General features: G+C 36.8%; 1 protein-coding gene across 1 annotated transcript; it reads left to right on the forward strand.

Annotated features, from left to right (window-relative positions):
* The first annotated feature begins 9,468 nt into the window (after positions 1-9,468).
* LOC135209332 (zinc finger MYM-type protein 1-like) lies at positions 9,469-10,317 on the forward strand. The gene has a single exon (XM_064242033.1). The coding sequence runs from the start codon at positions 9,469-9,471 to the stop codon at positions 10,315-10,317; it is 849 nt and encodes a 282-aa protein (XP_064098103.1).
* The last annotated feature ends 4,347 nt before the right edge of the window (positions 10,318-14,664 follow it).

Here is a 14,664-nt window from a genome sequence, read left to right on the forward strand (position 1 = left end):
GCACTTCCTGGAAGCTGAGGTTCACGTCTTCCATCGCCTCTTTCTTCTTTTCCCCAAAATCTGTCAGTTTGACGGATTATCTTCATTTTCACCCCATATTCAGACCATCTCAAAACGCAAGGAAATATTTTCTCTTACATTAACGTTTTTTTAAGCGTTTTCGTATTTTCGTTTCTAAGAACAGGTAGACTAACTGCTTTTGGAAATACTACTTGTGAATTATTATATATATATATATATATATATATATATATATATATATATAGATATATAAGATATTTATATACGCTATATATATGTTAGGTTAGGTATATTTATTTATATTTATATATATATATATATAATATATGTATATATATAATATATATATATATATATATATATATGTATGTATGTATGTATGTATGTTAGATTCCTTCTCTGTTTGCTCATAAAAGCCCACTTGGCGCGAAGATGAAGCGATTCCGGTTGTCCTGAGAGAGAGAGAGAGAGAGAGAGAGAGAGAGATTGTATGAATGAAAACGGAAAAGATTTGGAAATTCCGTAGGTTGGGACTGGAGACATTATTCATCCACATCATTTTGAAGTAGCAGAATTGTACCCAAACTATTTGAATCATATTCAGTCAAAAGTTAATTATGCATACATAATACGTACATACATCTATAAATACGCACATACATACATAATACACGCAGATGAAATTATCAAACGCTTTGGAAAATATTTGAATATATTCCTATGAAACTAACCGAGAGAAATCAGAAAAGAGATTTGATAGGCGATGACGTCAGAGCTGGAGAGAAGCTATGAAGGAAAAGCGTTTCGTCAAAATCGCAATTTGGGAGTCTGACGACAACATACAGCCGACGTGTGAGCGGTTGAGGCATTTAATTCAATAGGAGGAGAGATCCTAGTTCGAATGGGCTCAGATCACTGCCAGTAGAAAGTTCTAGGGAAGGAAGTCGTGTTATATGTGGATTTTTCTCTTAATATTTTCTTTTCTTTGATGATATTAAGTTTTCAAGATGCCCTACAGTTTACTGGTGTGTAGGGTTAAATGATTTATGTAGACTACATGTATTTACACAGCTTGGTATATATGTGTGTGTGAGTGTGGGTAGATCTAGAGGTAAAGTGTGGGACTTCGTGCTAGATATTAATTCACGTTGGGTGCTGTTAACCCGTGTGAAAAGGATCAACGCCAGAAGTAACGGTCGAATGCATTTCCAGAGAACGCATTTAATAACAGGGACAATGACTGAAACTCCTTCCTACGTAAGGACAGTTACGACAGCTTCGTTTAGGCGGGAGTAAGGTCTGTTTGGGCAGTAAGCTATACTAGGAGCCGTGGTATGGCGTGGCAACTGCAGTTTTCCTCGAATCTGACCATTGTTTAGTATTTGTCCAGTAGACGCAATCACTCCCGGAGCAGTTGGAAGTCTTATACTCTGTTTTTTTCCATCTGTCCATCCGCCTGTGTTGTTTTTGTATGGTAACACTGCGTCCCTGGCTTTAAATAGTTGACGCTATGTGTAAGTTTTAGGCAAATAAAAGGATATCTGGGTGTACATTTGCAACTGAAAAGTGTTTTAATAATTTACTATATGCGAATTACACCGTTAGTATTCGAAATAGGATATTATTATTATTGTTGAATGTAAGGTGAATGTAACTATCTAAAGCCCGGGACGCAGTGTTACCATACGGAAACACCACAGGCGGAGGACAAAATGGAAAAAAACAGAGTATAGTTACATGCTGTTCTCGTGCTGTTGTATTGTACGTCTGTGTCACTTGGCACTGATGAATTTAAGATAACATATCTAAATGCTTCGTGGTTTCAAACAATCTCTAACTAAATAAAGCAAGATTCGCGAAAATAAACACCGGCATAAAAACGACGAAAAACCCGGGATGTGCGAGAAATGAATGGCGATCTCTGGCAATCCCGCCTTCACCACCCCCCCCACCACTGGCCTTCCACCTGGGCAGCGGAGTAGCCTCGCAATTAGTGATAATGTTTGCCGACGGCTGCAAGTGCCAGCAGCATATCGTGTATTCCGTTACTTCTCCGGCCTTTCAGTGACAAATAAATGGCGATGGTTCAAACGTGTTGGTGATCATATGAATGATTCGGGGATATATAAATGTACACACACACACACACACACACACACACATATATATATATATATATATTATATATATATAATATATATTATATACATATATATATATATATATATGTATATATATATATATATATATATATATATATATATATATATATATATAATATAAATTGTGTGTGTGTGTTTGCAAAGTGCGTAATGCAAATGTTTAGTAGATATTGTTTATAAAATTGTGTGTTTTTTTTTAGGAGACACAAATGGATATCAATATCTGAGGATGAAAATAATTGTGTTTATTTGAAGATTATATCAATTAGGATGAAGTCCACGAATAAATATTACACTAGGATGAATATTTTTGTATGTGGTATATCGGGGAATGGTATTCAATGACTGTCCAAATAATTTTGATGTTAGGTTTATAATTGAATTTAGCAACGAATAGGTTATATACCAATGACCATGATCATGAATATGACGGAATGTCCACGAAAATTCTCTTCTTATTTCGCTAATGGTCCCTAATATGCAGTAATTTTAGATGGACTTTCTTTAAAGGTTTACATTGTCACTTCAGATCTCTAGAAAGTAACAATTCCCAACAAATGCATGAACTGGTCCAATGGTATTGTGGCTAGCGTCGTGACATGCTGCTCAGATGTCGTGGGTTTGCGCCTCCCCGAAGGCTGACAAATCACTGGCTCTGTACCAAGATCAGTTACCGCTGCAGTGTGGGGTCAGCGGTGGGAGGTTGACCCGACATTCTTTGGAAGCTTGAATTTCAAGTCGGTGACCCCTTTGGTGTGCTGTTCCATGTGAATAGGTTTCATCTAGCGAAATAATAATAATGATAATAATAATAATGAAAGGAAAAGAAAAGATAACATTTTCCAACATTTGTTAGGGGAGATTATTTAGTCATTGGCATATTTCAAGATAAGGGATGAGACTCCCGTTATTGCTTGCATAATCGAGTCCCCATATTATTCAAAACTTTTTTTAGGGATACGGGCATAGAGTATCCTAATCCAAAGGCTTTCTTCGCTACGTATTCACAGTTTTAGGAAATTGGCATTGCCCTCCGTGATTGTTTAGTTTTCGCGACTTGAGAATATATATATATATATATATATATATATATATATATATATATATATATATATATATAAATCATCACTCATTTACAAGTATTTGTAAATATATCTATAAAATGGCTAAAACTGTCTTTAGATTTTGTGCGTCCGTTGCGTCTCGCCTCCCAACATTAACATTTCTGTTTCCCTTAAGTCTTCATTCACGAATGACGTAGTTTTAACTTTAGAGGTTCGTGTAGTAAATCGTTATTTTCCTCTGCTTGGTTGTGGACTCAGTGTTGACAAAATCACTGACTTGACTTAAATATTTATCTAAAACGATCCCATGTGTCATGGTTTTGGACCAGTTATATAATGGTTCTTTTTATGCACTTATTTGTATTATTTCTGTTGATATCAGCAAGACAGTACAGCACAAAAGATTAGGGCTTCAAAGTCTGAACAATACATTATTATACAACGCCAAAAGCATTTACTTATTAAGAGGTGGCTCTAGAAAAAATACTAAGCAATGATTCTTGTTGAATTTGCACTTCAAAGCACATGATTGTTGGCCGAGTCGGTAAGAAGACGTCACTGAAATCTTGATTTCTCCTCTGCGCGGTGGTTCGAATCCACGAGAGGACGAAATTATTATCAACTAACTGAATCCCCTTCGGTTAACATATTTGAAAATATATTAATTCCGAGGTAGAGCGAATTGGATATTAAAGGATAGTTGTAGCTTAATGCTTGGATATGAATCACAGTGATGTGATAAAAATTCATATATATATATATATATATATATATATATATATATATAGAACGTGCGTTTATGCAAATACTTATTCTTCATTCATTTATTCATTCACCCATTCCGCCGTCTTCATTCATTTATTCATTCACCCATTCCGCCGCCGTATTGTAATTGTTTTTTCCCGTGCGGGACAGAGAGCTAAGCAAAAAGTTCCATCAGTTTAATGAAAATCGTATTCGGTTCCTGTCCAGCAAATGGGCCTAATTCTGACATAGGGCCTGATCTTATGAAGTCATTTGACGCAAATGCACGAGGTGCCGAAACAAGGAAGAAATTTCCGCTTGATAATCAATGGATAAATGTGAATATATTATAATTCTTAGTATGTATATATGTATGTATATAGATTACTATATATATATATATATATATATATATATATATATATATATATATATATATATATTATTTTTTTGCTGCCTGAAACTATTACAGGGAAATGCACAGGTAATTTTCCACGGGGGCGGGTAATTACCCCGTTATTTATGGACTGCGATAATGTTAGGGGATTGGATTGCCGTAATTAATTACAGGTAAGAATATTACATTGCTTAAACACGCATAAAATGCTCTTTTGATATTGCCAGTGAAAACAGTGGGCTGGACGCCCCCTGTTCATTATGGGTTCGTGAATCTATTGCTTCGCCCGAAATTAGAGGTTATTTTTATTAACAGAGACAGAGAATACGTTATAAATTATCAATGACTGCGCTATGTTAACGTACTCCTTTTCCTCGACAGACAGACAGACAGACAGACAGACAGACAGACAGACAGACAGACAGACAATACGTTATAAAGTATCAAGGACTGCGCTATGTTAGCATACTCCCTTTCCTTGAGAGAGGGATTAAAAGGGAGTGATTATTAATACTGGTAATTAGGCCGCAAAACAAAATTTGCAAATTTTTTAGGATAAATGCGCCAGATGCTGGACGCAAGAAGCCGGAAATTTGGGTCTGGGACGAATCTAGGTAGCGTTTCGATGCTCATTCATCGGCAAATTATGGAATGTATCATTCCTAATTAAGCGAAGACAATCTATTGCTCTTTGGTGAACATAAATACAAATTAGATCGTTTACACGGCGAGCCTTCAACCGTGAAATGATTTGAAATATTTCAGACCAAATGACAAGGATTTCAGTTTATGGAAATGTTCTTCAGTCATTGGAATGTTTTTTAACTCTTTTAAACCTACTGAATTTAGAGATATTGGAGTGGATGGTTTTAGTTTGTATGTGTGTTTTTTTTTTTTTTTTTTTTTTTTTTTTTTTTTTTTTACGTTGCATGGAACCAGTGGTAATTCAGTAACTGGGTCAACGACTTTGCGTGACTTCCGAACCATGTCGAGAGTGAACTTCTATACCAGAAATACACATCTCTAACACCTCAGTGGAATGCCCGAGAATCAAACTCGCTGACACCTAGGTGGCGGTCCAAGACCATACCGATCACGCCACTGAGGTGCTGGCTGGTTTTACTGTAAGAGAATAGGCGAAGAAATCAATTTTTGCTGAGTGCCTCCCGATGTTGGGGGTTCTTGGGAACGAGTGAGTTGATCAACTTGCAAGGTCAGCAATCACCTCCCCACAACTGAGAAGATGCCTATACTATAATTATACCCTAGGGATATATATCCCCCAGTCGGACCACACAATTAAGAAAGCTTTGGCAATCCCTATGGGGGAATATTGCAGCTAATCATAAGATACGCAGTGTATATTTGCCTAGGAGATAAGAAAACGATGTTGTGCAGGCTAAGGATTGGACACAGGAGATTCACTCATGGGTTCATGATGTCCGGCGAAGACTCTCCATTCTGTGATGACTGTATTGCAAAGAAGTTGGTCTTCTCAATTATATTTGACGGCTGTGCTGTCTTAGTATAGTCTTTTTATTTATTCTCTTTTCTTAAGTTATAATGTTATGTGATCAAATTAATTAATTATTATCAGAATTTTATTATTTCTCAATCAAATTTATATTTAGTTTTATTAGCAAAATTTTATTTCGAATTTTGTTTAATTTATTACAAAAGTGAAAAGATCACATTTAGTATTCGGCGTCGTTGACCCTGGTAGTTGTGACGCCAGATAACTCCTAATCAATCAATCAATCCCTTGACTGTGAGACCTTTCCTGGTCGATGTCCTAGTCTCGGGAAACTTGGACATAGGTTCTTTCCTCGGGGACGGGGCAGAGAAGGACATTTTATCCTCGCTACAATTCTCGGTGCGGATTTTGATATAGAGCAGTTGTGCATCTCTTTTTAGTGTATGTATAGCTAGTGTAAAGTGAGTAATATACTATACATATATATATATATATATATATATATATATATATATATATATATGTATATATATATATATATATATATATATATATATATTTATATATATATATATATATATATATATATATATATATATATATATATGTGTGTGGTGTGTGTGTGTGTGTTTAGATATTTGTCCTATGAAACTACTTTCAAATATATGTATTTTTTGTTTCCTAATTTAACTTATTACGGCGTCAATAAACTAGGTGTTTAACGCCACTTTAAGTAACCAATCAATCAAAGTTTGGCAATTGAAAGTTCAGAATGTTTATGCCTTTAGTACAAAAGTACTGTACACATTGCCAGAAATTAATTAGTTTATTTATTTATTTATTTGTATGGGTTTACCAATTAGAGATATACTTTTTCATAAGTCATTCTACACAGTTAGCTTTCATGGCAACTTAATTTTAGAGTTTTTGGCTCCGCACGGAATAAAATTTCAAGTTAGAGGCGGAAGATTCAAAATTTCTGGAGTGTCACTCGAATCTTTTTGTGAATTCTACTCTTAGTGCCTCGGATGCTGAGGCTCGAAGCGTACCCCAGCCTCCTTATACCCGAACGCTCATTTCAAGTGTTTAATACCCTATATTTGTTTTATGACAGAGTACCTTTATCAATAGTCAGTTCTTTTCCTGATCTCATATTGCCCCGTTTTTATAAACTCATTGTTATCATCATTCACGACTACGAGTATTTTGAGATGTAATTTTGAGAAGTTTTGAACTGTAATTACGATGCCTAGTTTGATTCGATACACACTTCATCGCGACATATTTAAAGGCCAGTTTGGTTTTTGAGTTTTTCTGTAAAAGAACACCAATGAGGTGGCTCATTGTTTGTCTGTCCGCACTTTTTCTGCTGAGGCTAGAGGGCTGCAAATTGGTATGTTGACCATCCACCATCCAGCCATCAGACATACCAAATTCCAGCCACCTGGCCTCAGTAGTTTTTATTTTAAGGTTAAAGTCAACCATGATCTTACGTAAGGCAACGCTATAGGACAGCCCACCACCGGGCCGTTACTGAAAGTTTCATAAGCCGCGGCTTATACAGCATTATACGTTGTACAGAAAATATGATTGTGCCAGAGAAACTTTGGCGCGTTTTTTACTTGTGGTTTCTCTATTATGAGTTATGAAACTTGCTGCGGGTTTTTAGGATTTTGTGAGAAGATAAATAACTAGACATGATCTGTGTTCAACGTTATGGGCCTGGAATTAAAATAAACAGTACTGGGAACCTGAGTTTTGATCTTCCAATCATTGACAGCTAACTGAACGCTGCTTTTAGGCAAGGGACGCGTTCAAGTGGAGATTACAGTGCCGTATTGGAAAAGTTATGGATTCTTTAAAAACTGACGAGAAAGCTTATCGCATAGATATAAAACAATTGAAAGGTTAAAAAAAAAGCAAATAAATAAATAAATGAATAAATATAACAACTGAAAGGTTATAAAAAATTCTAGGCCAATCTAGTATCCAGAAAATTTGCACCTTAAGTTTAAAAGTGGCTTTTGTCTTTATAAGACGTAATTATTGACGGTGAAGTATTATAAAAAAAAGTTTGAGGCGGAATAGAACAAACACCTCATATACAAAATATTTTTGATGTCCAGTTTATGTATGGGAATTAATTTCATTAATGTTCTTGATGCATTTTCATGGTAGTTGTTCATTAATAATTTTGTAAATCTTTCTTGGGTGGGGGATATTTCATAGGTATTTAGAGAATACTGACAATTTGAAAAACTGTACAAATCAAAAAGGAAAAAGCTTAGGAAGAATTTTCTGGATTAGTTTATTATTCAAGCTCTCCTAGGCTGACGTCTAAAGTGTAAAGTTCGGACTCCTTTTTTTTATAAATCATAATTCAATTGTTAAATGATAGCCTTAGTGTACTTCAGCATATTGCATGCACCTGTACAACCAGAGGCGTAACAATAGGGTGGCAGAGGTGGCAAACTGCCACGGGCCCGGGGCCCTATAATGATTAAAGGCTTGCATGGAACTTTGAGTGAAGCACTTGAAGGCAATCTTCAAAAGGAGAAAAAATACTGGCGTCAGGTTTTGGACAGATTATTAAATGTAACTCTTACATTAGCGATGTGCAATTTGCCATTTCGTGGACACAGAAAAGGAACACAAGCAGAAGATGAAGGTGATTATGATGAGGATGAAAGGAAACGTGGAAATTTCATTTGCATCATTGAGTTGCTTTCTAAATATGATCCAATTCTTTCAGAATTAATTAGTAAACCTAAAGGTAAAACAAAGTATATGAGCCCAATGATACAAAATGAACTCATTCGGTTGCTTTCAAAGGAAACTGAAAAAGAACTTACTTGTGCCATTAAAGCAGCTTCATTTTATAGCATAATGTTTGATACAACACAGGATATTTCCAAAATTGATCAGATGTGTGAAATATACCGTTACTGTAGCATAGAATATGATGATAATGGAAAGCCAAAGGCCCTACAAATTAATGGGTCTCTTTTAGGGTTTCATAAGGTTGAGAGCCAAAGTGGAGCTGCACTATCAGAACAAATTTTGCAAATAATCAAACAAAAATGACTTTCTATTTCAAGGTGTCGTGGCCAAGGATATGATGGAGCTAGTAACATGAAGAGGATATACTAAGGTGTGCATAAAAAAATAACTGATGTTGAACCCAATACAGTTTATGTTCATTGTGCTGCTCATAATCTAAATTTGGTGATTAATGATGCTGTCAAGGATGTGACAGAAATGGCCCAGTTTTATGATATTGTTCAAAGAGTCTATGTGTTTTTTGGATTGAGTATCAAGAGATGGGACATATTATCTAGCTTAATTTCTGAATCAGGCACTCAAAAAGGGGTAACTATTAAAAAGTTGAACTCAACTAGATGGGCTGGACGTTATGATGCGGTATTTGCTCTCAAAGTTCGATTCTGTGATGTGCAGAAAGCTCTAGCACAAATAATATTATGCAGCTCTAAGGCAGACGAACGCAATGAAGCCACTGCACTAAAGAAATGTCTTGAAGATTTTAATTTTGTATTCTTTTTGACGTTTCAGTCCAAAATCTCACAGTCAATAAATTTAGTATGAAAAATGTTACAATCAAAAGCAGTTGATCTTGCTAAGGCAGCAGACCTCTTAAAGGTTTGCATGGATGAGATGTGCAGATTACGAAATCAGTTTGAGGATGTAAAGAAAGAAGCAACAGATACAGCCCAGAAGTGGTCAATCAGACCAGAATTTGAGAAAAAGAGACTTCGTACCGTAAAAGGACATTTTAGCGAGCTTTGTGAATACCAAAGATTAGAAGATCCAGGGAGTTTGTGTAGAATAAGTGTTTACTATCATACTCTGGACATCATCACAACTCAGATGAACTTCCGTTTTACTGGCTTGCATGAAGTTCTCTCATCATTCTCAGTGTTGGAACCAATCTCATTGCAAAATTTAACTGACTCAGAGCTGTACGAAAAAGCATCTAGTTTTGTGAAAAAATACCACAACGATGTGTCAGAAACATTCACACAGGAAATTCTCAGCATGAGATCTGTTCTGAAGGGAGAAATAAGCAAAGTTTCAAGTATTAAGGGCCTTGCTAATATGTTGATCATAGAAAATCATCCTATTTCAGCCAGTTTCCCCGAGGTTTGCACTGCAATGCTATTGTTTTTAACTATTCCAGTCACAACTGCTAGTGCGGAGTGTTCATTCTCCAAACTAAAGCTTGTTAAAAACTATCGGCGAAGTACAATGGCACAGGAAAGATTTGAAGGACTAGCTCTTCTATCAATTGAACAAGGAACTGCACGTAAATTGCACTTAAGTAAAGTCATTGACAGATTTGCAGAGATGAAAGGAAGTAAGGAAGGAAGCAACGGTATGGTGGATAGTGCCTTGACACACCTCTCGGATGTAGCGAGTTCGCGCCTCCCCCTGTGCTAGGAAAAATCACTGGCTCTGTATTATGATCAGTTACTGCTGCAGTGTGGGGTCTGCGGTGGGAGGTTAAAACCAACATTCTTTGGAAGCTTGAATTTCTGGTCAGTAGTCCCTGTATGCTCGTTCTGTGTGAATAGGTTTAATCTACAGAAATGATAATAATGATAATGATGATAATAATTGCATATGATTTTAAAATGAATTTTCTTGGTACAAAAAAACAGGAACTTTGATATTTCAGTGTCTGGAATGTGTATTTAACGGGAGGTATATTCTCGGCTATTTGGGAAATAATTTGACCAGGCTTTGCAGAGACGAGTTCGAAATCAACCACTGCAGACTGTGTAGCTGTGAGAACTGGAATACTTTTCGAAACGTTTTCTGACATCGGTATGAAATCTTGATGGCACTGCGATTGCAACCTGATGTAGACTTGTTATTTCAGATTTTCTGGGAACTCGCGTAGAACACCGCCCATGACTAATAAAAGATAATGACTATAAGAAAAATAATGACTAATAAAAGATAATACAGTATCTGTAACCATTTCCTTTCCCTTTTTAAATCCAGTTTAAACGTCAAGGGACGAAGGATTTGCTTTCATTTTTAGTTTCACTCCACCACTGGTTGATTTACTAAATTCAGTTTACTTTACGCACGAGGAGAGCTGTCTGCATTAGCCACCTTAATAATAAACAAGTAAACTCCGGCGCGATCGAGTTTCCTGTACAGCGTATAATGCTGTATGAAACTCTTAGTTTTCTGTACAGTGTATAATGCTGTATGAAACTCTTAGAGGCCCATGAAACTCGCCCGCGATCCATGTAACTCTCAGCCACAGCCCGGTGGTAGCACGTGTTGTTGGTACGTATAACGGTGATTGACGTACGATCATGGCCAACTTTAAACTTTAAATAAAATAAAATCTACTGGGGCTAGAGGACTGGAAATTGGTATGTTTGATGATTGGAGGGTGGAGTATCAACATGCCAATTGGCAGCCCTCTAGCAGCAGTAGTTTTGAAGATCTGAGGGTGGACAGAAAATGTGCGGACGGACAGACAAATGGCTGTCAATAGTTTTCCTTTACAGAAAACTAAAAAGTGAGCTTATGGGTAAAGGGCTCTGCACCATTGCTCATTTTACATAGATACCGACTCATAGTAACTACTTGTTTGTTCATTATAAACTGTGAATAGATATATTTTTTAACTTAGAAATCTAGACGTTCAAACTCAGGATAGCCAACCGCACAAATTTCGTACCAAGAGCAACTGACCCCTGTAGAGGGGTAGTGCCATCAGTCCACCTCACATGATGCTATGTAGGCATTACTAAAGGTTCTTTGCAGCGTCCCTTTGCCCACTAGCCGCAACCTGTTTCATTCCTTTTACTGTATCTCCATTCATATTATCTTTCCTTCATCTTGCTATCCACCCTTTTCTAAGAATTATTTCTTAATGTAACTGCTTTGAGGTTTTCCTCCTGCTACAACTGTCAAACCTATACCAACCAGTACTTGGCCTAAGTACAGTGTAGTGAGTAGTTTCCTTGAAAAGATTAATCAATAGAATTTATAGGCTATTATTCTCTATTATTTCTTATTATCCACGTAGAGGGGTACTTCCGTCAGTGTACCTCATGCAATGCACTGTAGGCATTACTTAAAAAGTTCCCTGTTGCGCGCCTTTGGCCCCAAGCTGCAACCCCTTTCGTTCCTTTTACTGTACCTCGTTTCATATTCTCTTTCTTCCATCTTACTTTCAAGTGCCTCAGTAGCTTGATCGGTATGGTCTTGGCCTGCCACCTCGGTGGCCGCGAGTTTGATTCTCGGGCATTCCACTGAGGGGGGGCGAGAGATGTGTATTTCTGGTGATAGAAGTTCACTCTCGACGTGGTTCGGAAGTCACGTAAAGCCGTTGGTCCTGTTGCTGAATAACCACTGGGTCCGTACAACGTAAATACACTATACAAATAAACATACAAACCATCTTACTTTCCACCCTCTCCTAACAAATGATTTAAATGCAAATTCGACGTTTTCCTCTTGTTACACCTTGAAAAAACTTCTACTCCCAAATTCCGTTTCATAGGTCCCAGTGCTTGGCCTTTTGCCTAAATTCTATTTTCAATTTAGCTAACATTTTGTATATTAAAGATAAATTGAAATTAGGGCTGTAAGAAAGATCTTGATGACCAAATTTACCTTTCAAGACTAGTTACCAACCACCTACTTTCTCAGGGGCAGGAATTACTAGGTCGTACCAATAAGAGCGATGCCACATTCACGCCCGCTAAGCACCCTTTTTGGAGAATTTAAATTCACATGAATCGTAACTGCAACAAGTTTAAGCGATGACCTGCCGATCGGAAGCTCATAGCGTTGGCAAGTTCCATGCACGCCCTCCGCGCACGCGCTGTAGGGCATTCGTGGTGAGAATCGCTTTTACTTTTGGAAAAATCTGTGCTAGGTCATGCGTGGGCAACATACGACCCGGTGGCCGCCTGAGTGCGGAGGGAGTTGTATTTTACTTGATATTAACGTCAAGTATTAGTTGTGAAAAACAATTTCATTATTTCAACCAAGAGTAGGCGCTAATTAACTCATATGTCACTAAGTAACTATACTTGGTTTATGACGAGAAAATTGAAATATAAATTAAATCTATACGTTAAATGCCAATCATTTTCTCTGTTTATATCTCCGTTCTTTTATAAGGTCACTTGCATCCGATAAAGAGTAGTAGTGTTTTGAGCGGCGATTATTTTTTATTTGTGTTAAGGTAACGTAAATTTGTTAGATGCGGTGTATTTATACAAAAAATGTTTGATGCTAATAAAACCCAATTGGCCATTTTTTAAGCTTTTCTGAAAACGTTATTTCCTATATTATATATATATATATATATATATATAATATATTATATATAATATATATATATATATATATATATATATATATATTTATATACACACACATACACACACACACACACACACACACACACATATATATATATATATATATATATATATAATATATATATATATATATATATATATACTATATATATACTATATATATATATATATATATATATATATATAGATTAAATAGATGAAGTTAGATGCACGCTAATTATGTGATTTATCCCTTTTGGACATTCTCAGTAGCGAAAGCTTCGCAAACTGATGGCCATTTAGTCTTGTACCTATAAATAATAATAATAATATAATAATAATAATAATAATAATAATAATAAAACCCGAGTGGATCTGATCTTGTTTGTCCTTCCCCTTGTGACAGTAGGGAAGACATGACACAGCCACCCACCCCCTAGAATAAGGTTTGTCCGTCCGGGTGGGGGCGGGGTAGGCAGGGGAAATGGGAGGGTAAAGAGACATCCACCTTTCAACTGCAAACCTGTTTGTCCATCCCGGGTGGGGACCGGGGTAGGTTAGGGGAACGGAAAGGTAGGGGAGACATCCACCCTTGGAGGAATAATAGTTATAGCATCTACCCACCTCCTGCAATCCTTGTCCGGCTCGGGTGGGGGCGTGGTTGGTTGGGGATCGTTGGGGAGGGTAGACAGCAGCGCCGAGTTCCAACAAGCTGGTAATAGTGATACTATAGTATTGTTGTTTATGATTAAGCCAGCCTTGTGCTGGCACGGACTCTTGCTCCTGGAGCTGCCCGTAAATACTATAGTAGGTTAGAATGCCATCTTATAACCATCAAAGACTACTTCAACTAAGCCCCCTCCCAGATTTGCCCTATAGATTTCAGCAGGTGTGTACACAAACTCCCCCAGCCGTCTAGTACACAGCTCCACGTCGGCAAACCTATCATGTATGAACGGATGTCGTTTTCCCTGTGGGGGGAAGACTGTAGACACAGTCCTCGAATAAAACAGCCAATGCAAGTAAAGATAAAAACGGAGATCGCCCACCAAACATTTTACCCGTACAAACAAGAGAATATTGAAAGAATTTTGCATATTGGAAGAATTTTCACTTATTGATAGTTCTGAAACATTCTGAAACTGTTTTAGATTACACTTTTTCTACAGTTTGATTAAGAATTTGAATAGAATTCATTGTAGTGGCACCGCCGGATTTTTGCTAAACTAAAATAATTTAATGATGTAATTGCGTACGGAACCAGGTATTTTTCAGAATGGCGATGTAAATAACCTCAATGTCTTGAAGCTTTTGTTTGCATAACACAAGACAGTCGTGTACTTTGGTCAGTTTTTACTCCCCGTGAGTGTGTGCTTTTTTTTTTTTTCGTTCGATTATATATTCGTATCATTTTCAATTTTCCATAAAGGAAAACTGTTGAGATGGCTAA

The sequence above is a fragment of the Macrobrachium nipponense genome, chromosome 37 (genome assembly GCF_015104395.2).
Source record: "Macrobrachium nipponense isolate FS-2020 chromosome 37, ASM1510439v2, whole genome shotgun sequence".
NCBI classification, from domain to species: Eukaryota; Metazoa; Arthropoda; class Malacostraca; order Decapoda; family Palaemonidae; genus Macrobrachium; species Macrobrachium nipponense.